The following is a 14,039-nucleotide window of genomic DNA, read 5'->3' as shown; positions in this document are numbered from 1 at the left end:
ACTATTAAGCATTGTGCCTATTTTGCATATTAAAAAGTTCTTTAATAAGTTTTTCCTTGTGCTCTATGCATTCCCATAACTCTGGAGAGAGGAATTACCACCAAGCCTTGTTACCTTGTGAGTGTTTATATGCTAACCCAAGAAGAACGTAAGGAAAGCCGGAGCACTTTAAGGGTAAAATCCAAAAAATAGCCTTATTCGGCCGTGCGCGCGCATCCCCGACTCCTAGGGCTTCTGCAGGTTTAAAGGGCCAGAGCGCCATTAATTGGCGCTGGCCATTCCAGGTAATCTATTTAATCCTGCCTCTTCCTGTGATCCCTGCCGGATCTTTGTGCTTAGTGCCCTAGAGAAAGCTTGTTTATGCAGTGTGCTATTTCTGTGTATTCCCGTTGTGACCCCGGTTTTGCCTTTGACTTCGCTCCTTTGCCGCATGTCTTGACCTATTGCTATGTTTCTGACTCCGATTCTGTGCTGCTTGTCCTGACCTTCTGCCTGGTGTATATGTTGACAATGGTCAGAAACACTGAGTATGACTTCCTTTCTGGTAGAATATTAGTGGCTTTATAGTGTTTACTTCAACTATGTGGTTTCTTCTGTACACAAAACCTGATTTCTACTACCAATATTAAGTCTTGTAATAGTATTTATACTATTATTTATATTAATACAGTTTACAATCATTAAGTGGGGGGAGAGGGGCATCCCTTACTTATGGTTAATAGTAACTCCCTGCTTACTGTGCAAATAATTTCTTTGTGCTTGAAGGTATTGCTTTTTTGCATAAACTTTCAAATTATCATAAAAAGCTAATATATCACTTCAGGGCTTAATTTAGTCACAAAATGAAGCTCTTGACTTAGATGATAAAGTACAGAAGGGCATAGTAAGAGGCCAAATCGGAAGGGTTGACAGAGACAATAGTGACACCAACCAGTGCCACATCATACCAAGAGTTAGACAGGGGAGATGCAAAGGTTTCTCCCAGTCCTCTCTGGCTCCTAGAACTTGCATCCCAATTATTATGTGGGTCCTCCTCTTGCATGGGGACTTTTCAGGAGAAGCCGGAAAACACCTTCATTGCATAATAATGTATAGTTACAATACTTTATTTTGATTAATTTACTTACAGTATGCTACAGTATATTATTTTTCCTCCATTGCCTTGGTAATTGCAGATTACGCATATTTGTAGTGCGTGTGATGTTGAATATGTGTAATATGGTAAGAAGTTTGCACGAATGAATGCATTTATAAACACTTGTCATTCGTTGCATCTCATGAATTTCAAATAAGAGCAAAGACATGAGCCATTTATCCAGTCTTCACATTTGTGCCATTGTCTTGGCAAGATACAATGAATAACATGAAAGCAATATGCCATGTTAAAATCTTGACATGTGGAAATTGGATTGGCACTGTATCATTCTAATTAAAGTCAGAAAAGAAATTCTAAACTGAAGCTGACAGGTGAAATACAATATGTGCGTATAATGTCTAATAAATAATGTAGCCTGATGCTTGGCACCTCCGTGTACTCTATCAAGCATGAGAATGGGTAACATTTTTCACATACCTTTGAAATGTTGCTTGATCGACTTGCTGAACGCCCTGGGGATTTATCATTCTGCAAAATAAAATTAGATTACCAAAATAGGTGTGATAAGTATGTAGGACTGTATCCTCTGTCCTCACTCTTATCCATGCTGTGTCAATTAGTTCTAATTACTAGGTAGAACAGTAAAGTATGAACTGATGTCTACAGCGCTATAATTATTAGAAGTATTGTACTCATGTGTGTAGAATACACAAATATAGTTGCAGAATCTGAAGTTAATTGACTGCAAACAAAAAGGAATCACATACCTTAATCTATCTATCTATCTATCTATTTCTATTTACCCCAGTCATATCCATTCCCTTACAAGTTAAAAATATATATTTACTCACCTCTCTATCTGCCTAGTTTTAACTCAGGTTCATGACCTTTGACCAGCACATGAGGCCTAGGCTAGCCAGTAAGTGTCTAAATGAAAATGTTAGCAGCAGATTCCTCAAAGTGTAACTAAGCTGTGGCAAAAGTTAACTTTGTAACATACTTCATTATGGAAAAACAATTCCCATGTTTTACCCTTTCTTCTCCTGCAGTGAGCAAAGTAAGTGAAACATTCTTATGTCATATCTTATTTCCCTTGAAGATTAAGCTCTGTCAGGAGATATGACAATGCACAGACTGTTTGTAAAGACTGCAGTCGTAAGGAACATTATCAGGCTCCTTAATCTCTCAGCAGTCAGTGATGTACAGAACAAAAAGCTGATTTACAGAAACTGCTTAAATTAGGAGAACATGCAAAGTTAAAGGATAGGGATAAATAAAGGATATTTCTTCCTTCCTGTATTAAAGTTTATTACAAAGTTTATAATCTCCACTATTGGTTTATATTTCATGTTTTAGGTATTTAGTTGCTCACAGGCTGATCGCTCTCCATACAAGTGACATATTGCAACAAACACCCTCAGGTAACACCCAAGATTGGTACTGGCAACTTTGTTGCTGCCAGAGTGCCGCCATATTGAATTTGATCGTCTCTTCCCGTGATAATCAGTTGCCATGACAAGGACCTGTCATTGCTGCAGATCTGTAACAGTGTGCCAGTGGCACACTTTTACAGATCTACAGAAAAATCTCCATATACAGCAATACAGTAGTATTGGCGCATATGGTACGAGCACTAGGTTTAAAGTACCCTAGGGGGTCTAAAAAAATAGTTTAAAAAATTAAACAAAATTAAAAGTTTAAATCACCCACTTTCCTAAGGACTGATATAACACAAATAAAATCATGAACATGTCAGGTATCGCCGCATCTCAAAAGTACTAATCTATTGAATATAAAAACAGGTATTCCTGACATTGAACCATACAATGGAAAACAGTGCCCAAATGTCTAAAACTGCACTTTTCCACCAGTTTGCAACACATAAAAAAAGTAATAAAAAGTTCTCAAAAGGTCATATAGTCCCCAAAATAGTAGCAATGAAAATTTCAACTCATCTCTCATAAAATGACACCTTACACAGCTCTGTAAAATAAAGTATGAAAAACGTATTAGGGTCAGAAGATGAAGAAAATAAGAACATAATAAAACCTGTATAATTTGGCATACCTGTGATCATAACAACCCAAAGAATAAAGGAAGCATGTCATTTGGAGTGCACAGTGAAAGCCTTAAAACCAAAGCCCACAATAAAATTGAGAAAATATGTTTTTTAACCAATTTTACAGCATTTACAATTTTATTCCTGCTTCCCAGTACATGGCATGAAAAATTACTTTTAAAATACTTTTACTAAAAAGTAAAATTTGTTATCTAACAGTAACAGTAACACAGAAAAATAAAAATGTTACAGATTTTTGAACATGCGGATTGAAAAATGGAAACACAAAAACAAAAAAGGGCTTGGGGGTCAAATCATTACTGAATACATTTTGAAGAGTGGCAGGCCACAATATCTTTTTGAAAGAAACTACATTGCAAGAAAGGGGTACACGGTCTGTAACAATGTTTAGATAGGTGTTATAAGTCATATAACACGTACTGTATATGCCAAGATCCAGCAGATAACATCACACTGCCTTCCCTGATTTGCCTTTGTATAATAGCACATCCTGGTGCCATTGCTTTGCCAAATAAACAGATCACATACCCAGTGATAAAAAACAAAATTCGTCTTCCATTCTCATGGTCTAAATCTTACTGAATGGGCATGTTCCTAAGCCATGTTTGTAGTGGAAAGAGTACATACTAACCAAACTGTTGCTGTGTAAAAAAGATTCCTAATCCTTAGCATGTCACATTTTCGCTGTGTGGAATTCAACCTTTGCAATGAAAGAATTGAGTGCAGCCCGGACCAGCCGATTGCAAGTAGTCTAAGGTTGCAGCATAATTGGGATCTCACATCTCTCGCAATATAATAACATAAGAAAGAGAACATAAACTATATACAGTTTTGATGTACAGTAACTATGCTGTGAATATCAGACAATAATATGTATAACATATCTGTATAGTTTATATATGTGAGGTTATATTTACAAAAACAGATATGATGCAGATTTTCTGTCTATCAGACCAATTCTAATATAAAATTGGTAGGTTGAGCGATTTGGCAAGCTGTGTAGCACTTTGTAATATGTGTGCGCTATATAAATAAAGAATTATTATTCTTATCTAATATCTAATACTTTCCAAGTTTCAAGGAATTGTTAAAGTCATTTTAAAATCATATTTTACAAAAGTGGTGCAGCATAAATAATTCAGTAGCCCCTTTTCTAGTGATGGCACTTGGGTCTGCTTCTAGAGTTTAGAATTAAAAGAACATGACTGCCCATATCTAAAGTGTCCCATGCAAATCCCAGACTGAGCCTTGTTATAAAAGGCACCTTCCCACACAATAAGGTCCATGAGGATCATAGGTTCCTTGCTTGTTAGTTGTTTGGTTTTGTCATTATATGATTTCTGTGTTACTTACCCCAGACTTGTCTTGAAATTCTATTGTATGGATTCTTATTGATAACCTGACTTGATCTGACTTTGAACTGTAGCTGCCTATATTCTGTCTGACCTCCTGTGGCTGAGATGCACCTAACCCACTTGGGCCAACTACAACCAAGATGCTCATATGGGGGTTAAGGGGTGAAAAGTTAGAGGTCACCTGCATTATACTCATGGGATAAGCCACAAGATATAGACAATGAGTCTATAACCCACTGTCCATTACAGTTTTAAGGTTCATTTGCTTCTGAGTTCTTTTTCAAATCACAATTTATTGCTACAATACCCAGCAGTGGTAGAACCTTAAATCATCTTATTTTAGGGTTGGCCTGTCTTAAAAAATGTCATTGTCAGCACCATACAGCTGTATTTACTGTGTGCCCAAAAAGTGGTTTGAAAAAAGAAAGGCTATGACCAAAGTATTGAAACACAGCTAGGGACAATGGATGCTACAAAGTGTTCTTCGGCATTATTCTAGAATTATCTAGTATTCAGGAAAATATAAGTAATGTAATTTGAAAAAAAAATCAATTGAGAAGTTGTTGTCCTTCTGTATACTTTGCAAACTGATTTTGTTAGACCTCAGCACAGGCAGTACTGTAAGTGGTCATTTTAGGACACTATAGCAATAAAAAATGGCACAAAGTATGAATCACTCTTTGACATTTGGACTTGCAGCATATAATAAAACCAGCTTTGCTAAAACGCTGAAATGAATGTCTACATCAGGATGACAGATTTTTTTTTTAATGACTAGCATTATGCTTCCAGAGTTATCATTTCTGCTTCCCTTTAATAAAGTAAAATTTTATTATGGCCATTTATAACAAAAAAAAAATCGCTCTCTTTCTATTTAGACATCGGAGAGTCATTTCTGAAAGTCATTCCTTGTAGAACATACAATACAAACCTATAGGGTCAGCTCCAAAATAGTAAGCTTGACTTGTTTTATCCATTTTGTGTTTTTAGTTTAAATAATATATATTCTACAGAGCTTTGTACTGTAAAATAGAGATTTGGTAGTTTCAAACAATTCTAGAAAAGGTCCCTTTTAAACCTAGGCTTCAAAACTTCAACTTCAACTATGAGACTCTGCACTTAAGAAATTGTTATCATTAGTGATTATACCATTTACATGGACAAATTATTATGTAAAGCTCTTATTTCGATCTCCACAATTCTTTCTTCTGCGCTTTGATACATGTCCCACAAGTCATTGTCCATAGACTACTGACAACAAAATGCTTTGCAAACCATTAGTTTGTACTGTAACGCTTCATCATGTGAAGAATATGGTAGAATAAATTTATTCAAAGTTTCTAGTATTTCTGTACTAAAAGTTCAGACATTTTGCTATTCTGAGTGGCCAAGACATCCAATGGTTATCTGTGCTTGGCTGTTACATGTCCTACTTTTGAAGTGGATGGAGATTGCACAAAATGTACTGTAATCTACCGAGCTCACAGATATAATTTCCTTCTGAAATCCTGTGAAGTTTTAGTGAATATGCATCGTATTCTGGTTTCCTAGGATGACAAGAGACGGGAGTATTTAGTTAATGCCTGAAATTACCTTACTACTAAACCTCTTCAGCAGCATTTACATTGCTTTTGCGAGCCTTGCTTATTGTATTTGAAGGGTAAGACAGGCTTAGTCCTCTGTCCTGTATGGTTCGGAATAAATCAGAACACCCAGGCTTTCATTATTTTCACACATTTCTCATTTCTCACAGTACCTTGCTTTACTTCTCATTACTTTACAAGAGAAGACCCAGAAATAGAGCTTCATATTCACACTGTTTACACTGAATAAGTGACAGGATGACTAATCTCCTTATGTGAAGCTACACATGAAAGAAAAATTATGTTTTTAAGCCATGCAGGCAAGGATCCATATTTTATGAAGTCGAGTTGCACACAGGCAGAGCTTCCATGGCCTTTCAGAATCTCTCTAGTTATTTCACGACTTGAATGTTCTCAGTTTTATTGAATTAAATATCCAAGTGGGTGGTATAAATGTTAAATTAAAGGGATATTCTCGCCTGGGCATTTACATTCAGTTTAACTAATCTTCCATTTATAAACATTTCTTCAATTGAATGTTATTAAAAAAAAATGTTCCTGTGTGAAGATAATTTCTCATAAATATAGTTATTCTGTCCCTTAGAAACGAGATGGCTTCCTCGGTTACGACCACGTCACACTCTGGCAGCGGTGGCCAGACATGCAGTATTGAGTCCTGTCTGACCTCCAGCATTCAGCATTCATTACCACAGGACGCCTGTGGAACATGTAGTAACTCCCGGACATTTCATATACAAAAACCTTTTGTTTCTTTGTGCAATCAATCCAGCAGACGTGGCCGTATCCGAGGAAGCCATCTCGTTTCTAAGGGACAACCTGGCTACATTTATGAGAAATTAACTTCACACAGGAACATATTTTTTAATAACATCTAATTGAAGAAATGTTTAAATATAGCAGATTTATCAAACTGAATGTGAATGCCCAGACGAGAATACCCCTTTAATGTATTTGAGTGCCACTACTGTGATTACAGTCACTTCAAAAGTTGGCAATAGAGAAAAAGAAAACCCATGAACACTTAGCAGTGAGTAGCATACAATGGTTTATTTTCTAATAACCATTAGGAGAATTATTAATTGCACTCTGTAAATAAGCTGGTTTAGGTAAGGCATGCACTTATTTATGACTAAAGCTTGCCAAACCCCAAAAGACTATGCCACATATAGTACAACATATGGTAGTAGAGATATAATTTTAGAATGATGCTCATTTGGGGAAGTTTTAAGAAGTCACAACATCTACATTAAGAAGGCATGTAATATGTCTGTATCATACCTAGTTCATCACCTATGCTGGTCCCATATTACTATGGCCCATGTAGAAAATACTAGTAACCAAAAGTGTCAATAATAAATAGTTACAGCTGCACGGCACAGTGTAAATTGCTGACCTTTTTCATCCCTATTGCTTTGGCACATCAGGATAAAGGGACTTGACCTTGAAATTTGTGGTCACTAGTATCAAAATAAAAGTAATCTAAAATTTATACTGAACACACAATACAGGTAGCAACCCCTTAACAATTACAGTGGGTAGGGAAATTATCCCTGGAATTTTTTCACTCTTTGAATCATTTCAGCCAATTGTTCAAAAGTACTTTTTTTTGCTCATTAATGTACACTCTGCGTCCCATCTTGGCAAAATGAAGATATCTTTGCTAATTTATTAAACAAGAAAAACTGAAACATCACATGGTCATAAGAATTCAGACTCTTTGCTGTGAGTCATCTTTAACTCACATGCTGTTTGTTTCCTTCTGGTCCTTGAGATGGTTCTCTTTCATAGAGGTCAAGCTCTGTTTAATTAATCTGATTGGACTTCATTAGGAAAGGCACACAGCTCACAGTGAGTGAGTATCAGGAGGTCTAAGGAACTGCCCGAGGAGCTCAGTTCTAGAATTTTGGCAAGGCACAGATCTCACCATGGTTACAAAATAATTTCTGCAGCACTCAAGGTTCCCAACAGCTCAGTGGCCTCCATAACCCCTAAATGGATGATTTTTGGTACTCTTCAGGACTGTTCCTTGTCCTTGCTGTCCAGCAAAACTAAGCAAGCATAGAAGAGCCTTGGTGATAGAGGTAAAGAAGAATCCCAAGATCAACTATCACTGAAGCCCTCCAACAGTTGGGACTTTATGGCAGAGTATGTCGATGGAAGCCTCTCCACAGTGCAAGATATATAAAAGTCTGCATAAAGTTTGAAAAATAACATATGTTGAACTCCCACACTATGAGAAATAAGATTCTCTGGTCTGATGAGATGAAGATGGTATGTGTGGAGAAAACTAGGCACTGCTCATCACCTGCCAAATACAATCCAAACAGTGAAACATGGTAGTGGCAGCATCATGATATGGGGATATATTCAGCTGCAGGGACAGGACAACTGGTTGCAATTTAAAGAAAGATGAATGTGGCCAAGTACAGAGATATCCTGGATGAAAACCTCTTCCAAAGTACTCTGGACCTCAGACTGTTCCAAAAGTTTACCTTTCAACAGGACAATGACCCTAAACACACAGCTAAAATAGCAAAGCTTCAGACCAACTCTGTGACTTTTCTAGACTGGCCCAGCCAGCACCATGATGTAAACACATTTGAGCGTCTTTGGAGGAACTTGAAAATAGAAATGGAGAAGTCTCTGAACACATTCTATACCCACTGTAAAGAGGGCCTCTAGTTCCTGAGATCTCTGGTGGATGCTGGTAGTTTACTGAACTAGGTTGCAATGATCATCTGTAAGGTGTCTGCAAGGAAGCTTTATTGTTAATCTTTATGAATTAACAATCTACAGCAACACAAAATGTTTAAAATTAATTTATCAAAGGGACCAAAAAATAATTTAGCAAGAGTTACAATTGTTAAATATACCAGTTCAAACTTACACACAAATTCAACACAAGAACAATCTTATAGAACTTATCTTGACCATAACCTGGGGACTCCTGGTATATGGTTGTTTTTTGGTTGCAAATTGTGGTCTCCAATCCTTAATCAGTTTTATAAAACTTCAAATATTAAGTGCAGTCAAAATATCCCACTCCACTAGGCCACCACTATTTCTCATAGTATACCTACTTATGAGCACTGTTAATAATTCTCTTTTATGTGTTTTATAAATTTTTTGTATTATATACTTATACACGTAAGATTGCAATATGTCTATACTATCAATGTGTAAGTGTTGTAATACACAGTTAATTGTATTTTTTTAATAAAAATAATAAAAAGAAAGTTACAAAAGAAAAGTGCTTCAGAGGCTACTTTTGGGTTGTGTATCTCCTGGTGAGAGATTGCTGACTGCTAAACATGTCTCTACAATGCACCCGATGCTCAGTTAACAAACTTTTAGACTAAAAGCATCATTGAATTAAGAGAAGCAGCAGCCCTATCAAGGCTGTTCTGACCTAGCTGTTAGGGCACTCATATACAAACAAGATATGGAAGGCCAAGACAGACTAGCATTACAGTGGGTAATTCGATCCACCTACAAACAGGAGTAAACTGATTTCAAGTGCATTGATGAAGAAAATTTGGTGTCATGGTGCACATTATGACCCGCATTTACTAAAAACAGTGCAAACTGTGGACAATCCTCTCTAGAAGTGCATCTTCCCGAAGTCAAAACGTTCTTTATTTTTTGTGGGTTTTTTTAATATATAAAAGGTGTATAAAAGGAAACCGATCAAAACACTTGTTGTATTTATATTGGTTTTAACCTGATGAATAACCTGAATAAAGAACATTTTGACTTCGGGTAGTTAATGTGTTTGCCTTATATTTGAATGATTAATCTATTATACTGTTTCCACTGCTTTCATAAGAATATAATATTCACATATTCCAAGATTTACTGTTTTATCTCTTTTTCTTAAAGAGGATGCACCATTAGTCATTGCTTAATTTTCACACATTCTCACTTTTACTTTTTACATGTTCTCACTTTAAATTTTCACACTCTTCTAGTAAACGTGACTTATTCTTAATTATCGCCTTTATGCGATGTGAATGTGAGGATGCACACTAATCTGCCTGTCATATTTAATTGGAAACAGAACACAAATGGTAAAGCTGGCAATAGGAATGGACATGGAAACATGGGAAAGACACAATAGTTTCCATGGTAACAGAACCACTACTCACATGCAAACAAAAACTGCAACAGAGAATAGGCTGCACAAAATAAATACAACATGAGGAAATGAATAATGTGATTTTTCTGTATTTGACCTAAAAGTAACTACATTTCTATATCTGTGAAGTGCTTAACATTCACATTTGTCCTTGGTTTGAAGAGTCACAGGCTGATTCGCTATGTAACCTTAACAAACAACCTTGTTAAAATCTTCTACTAAAGTACCGCTGTAAAAAAATTGGCTGCCATGGAACCACCATTCAGAAGGTCCTGAAAGGGTCTATCTTTGAAAACATCAAAACTGACATTTGTTCATGACATAAAGATACTTTACTAATGTATCTTTTGACTCTTTACCGCCTGGTAGAGTGACCTCCCCTGACCTTGTATTTAGGCACTTCCTGTCTTTTCTCTGCACACACAGGTACACCGACTAGGGTATAAAGAAGCTTGGAAGAAAGGAAGTAGAGTTGAGGCATCAGTCAGACCCTCCCCACCACCACATGGTTGGGTGGGGTGGACTAAAGCAAGGGGAATTTCAGATCTGCCGTGTGTCTACTCACCCAACAACCTACATGATACATCAGGACAGGAAGTGAGGAAGAAGCTGAGATGATGTTCTCAGTCTGTTTTTCAATAATGTAGTAAATGCTTGATCTGCAGACAGTGGGGGTAGAGGAAAGATGGACAACTCTTTCCAGGTACAGTGGAGTGCTGCGGAGATTCTGTGCTGACATTCAGAGAGCTATAACACACAGATGAGTGTGATGTGGGGAGAAAAGTTCTGTCCTTTACTTAGACTTGATGGCTATGGTGGAGTTTATTAATTCAGAGCTGAGAGGGAAAGAGAGGAGAGCTGGACCTCGCTACACACAATCTGCTGTGGAATTATGCGACAGCTGTCATCTCATCATATAAACAAATACTGCAAGAAATAAACTGTGTGCAGTTTCTACAACCATTTCTGCTCCATTCTCCTAATAAAAGAGTGGCTGGTCAATCAAGGTGAAGGTTTTTTGACAGAAAAGCTAATAGTTAGCCCCCACCTAATCTTCATGGTCATAGCACCCTATTGCAACCGGTTTATTCAACATTTATTAAATGTACATTAATATCAATAATCAGAACTGTGCACAAATGTATTAAAAGCAAATCACACAATAAGAAGGTGTATAATAGACCACTGCATCTTACATACATCTTACATATGTCTCAGGTATCAACAGTCTATCTTAGGGATCATCTTTTCTTTTCAATGTATCTACAGTTATTTATTAACTGTTCTTCTGTATTAACTCTCCATAAACAAATTGAATGAAACAATTTTCTGTAAATTTTATCATGCATAAACCAGGGGCACTTACTCATAGATCCGGGCACCGTGACAATCTTCTTATATTGTCTCGGATATATTGTTATATGAATTGAAATAAAGATGTATAACATTTTTAGAAATCTTGGTATTTAGTAGTCACACGTCACACTGTTGGGTTTCATATAGTATGCTTTTTTGACGTGTAGTAAAACAATTGGTCATTTGTTGTTGAAATCTTCTTATATTTGTTATCTATGGCCTCCTGTTAATAAGCCTGAGGATTTACAGGCTGTTACACTGTCTCAGCCTCGCACTGTCTCAGCCAGGGGAAAGGGTGATGCAATGTAACAGCCTGTAAAGCCAGATCACAGAGTGTAAAACTCTCAGACTCATTAGGTAACAAATATAAGAAGATTCCCACAGTCACAGTGGCTGGATCTACCAGTAAGTGTCCCTGGTTTATAATGCTTGATTTAGATGGTAGATTTCTTTTTAATAATGCAGTAGGGTGATTTATGCCAATAAAATTAGGCACATTAGCTGGATGAACACCAAAAGGAACCAGAGCGGCAACAAACACCAATGTATAAAAGTAGTACTCTTTATTGAAAATACATATATAGATTCGACATGTACACTCACCGGCCACTTTATTAGGTACGCCATGCTAGTAACGGGTTGGACCCCCTTTTGCCTTCAGAACTGCCTCAATTCTTCGTGGCATAGATTCAACAAGGTGCTGGAAGCATTCTTCAGAGATTTTGGTCCATATTGACATGATGGCATCACACAGTTGCCGCAGATTTGTCAGCTGCACATCCATGATGCAAATCTCCCGTTCCACCACATCCCAAAGATGCTCTATTGGATTGAGATCTGGTGACTGTGGAGGCCATTTGAGTACAGTGACCTCATTGTCATGTTCAAGAAACCAGTCTGAGATGATTCCAGCTTTATCCTGCTGAAAGTAGCCATCAGATGTTGGGTACATTGTGGTCATGAAGGGATGGACATGGTCAGCAACAATACTCAGGTAGGCTGTGGCGTTGCAACGATGCTCAATTGGTACCAAGGGGCCCAAAGAGTGCCAAGAAAATATTCCCCACACCATGACACCACCACCACCAGCCTGAACCGTTGATACAAGGCAGGATGGATCCATGCTTTCATGTTGTTGACGCCAAATTCTGACCCTACCATCCGAATGTCGCAGCAGAAATCGAGACTCATCAGACCAGGCAACGTTTTTTCCAAACTTCTACTGTCCAATTTCGATGAGCTTGTGCAAATTGTAGCCTCAGTTTCCTGTTCTTAGCTGAAAGGAGTGGCACCCGGTGTGGTCTTCTGCTGCTGTAGCCCATCTGCCTCAAAGTTCGACGTACTGTGCGTTCAGAGATGCTCGTCTGCCTACCTTGGTTGTAACGGGTGGCGATTTGAGTCACTGTTGCCTTTCTATCAGCTCGAACCAGTCTGCCCATTCTCCTCTGACCTCTGGCATTAACAAGGCATTTCCGCCCACAGAACTGCCGCTCACTGGATGTTTTTTCTTTTTCGGACCATTCTCGGTAAACCCTAGAGATGGTTGTGCGTGAAAATCCCAGTAGATCAGCAGTTTCTGAAATACTCAGACCAGCCCTTCTGGCACCAACAACCATGCCACGTTCAAAGGCACTCAAATCACCTTTCTTCCCCATACTGATGCTCGGTTTGAACTGCAGGAGATTGTCTTGACCATGTCTACATGCCTAAATGCACTGAGTTGCCGCCATGTGATTGGCTGATTAGAAATTAAGTGTTAACGAGCAGTTGGACAGGTGTACCTAATAAAGTGGCCGGTGAGTATATAACCCTCAAATGGGAAAAAGATATAAATACAATGTATGGGGGACACAAGTAGCTCAAGATGGGAAAAAGGGCAACACAGGAGACCAGTGGCTACCCCTATTAGCCCATATATATCCTGTATATATATATCCTATATATATACATCCTTTGTTGTGTCTTCACTTCGGTGTCACGTAATTTTTTACTATTTGACTTTGTAATAATGCATACATTGTATATTTCACTGCATACACATGTTGCGAATATGCACTAATAGTGGGTAGTCCTGGATATGTAACTATACCCAGCTATTGTCATCATTTTGATATTTTTAACATCATTCCCCCACTTTTATTTTTCACACTTTTTATCTTTGTTAGGATAACATTGTATTTATCATTTTGATATGAGCACTTCATTGCCATTTAGGCTGAGTTTTGCTACTTCTATATTTCACATTGAGGCATGTGGCACTTTATGCACTTACAGCACTTTCACTAGGGTGTTCTAGTTCGAGCCCATACATTTTCATATCCCTATATCCATTCCATAGTTCATACTTTACGTATGAGCAACAGTTTATATTTATACCATCGGGCCAGCTCACCATATATACATGGTTATATGC

At 37.6% G+C, this 14,039-nt stretch overlaps 1 protein-coding gene across 7 annotated transcripts in view; it reads right to left on the bottom strand.

Moving 5' to 3' along the window:
- Positions 1–14,039, bottom strand: part of MARCHF1 (membrane associated ring-CH-type finger 1) — a 211,734-nt gene that overhangs the window by 113,237 nt on the left and 84,458 nt on the right. For 6 of the 7 annotated variants that reach the window (XM_072120270.1, XM_072120251.1, XM_072120314.1 and 3 more), the window contains one exon: positions 1,574–1,624. The exons of the other annotated variant lie outside the window; for it this stretch is intronic. In XM_072120270.1, coding sequence (XP_071976371.1) covers positions 1,574–1,624 — 51 coding nt within the window. The remainder of the gene's footprint in view (positions 1–1,573; positions 1,625–14,039) is intronic. 7 annotated transcript variants of the gene reach the window in all.

Source organism: Engystomops pustulosus, chromosome 1, assembly GCF_040894005.1.
Source record: "Engystomops pustulosus chromosome 1, aEngPut4.maternal, whole genome shotgun sequence".
NCBI classification, from domain to species: Eukaryota; Metazoa; Chordata; class Amphibia; order Anura; family Leptodactylidae; genus Engystomops; species Engystomops pustulosus.
The sequence above is the reverse complement of the archived record's forward strand: the minus strand, read 5'-3'. Positions and strand labels throughout refer to the sequence as shown.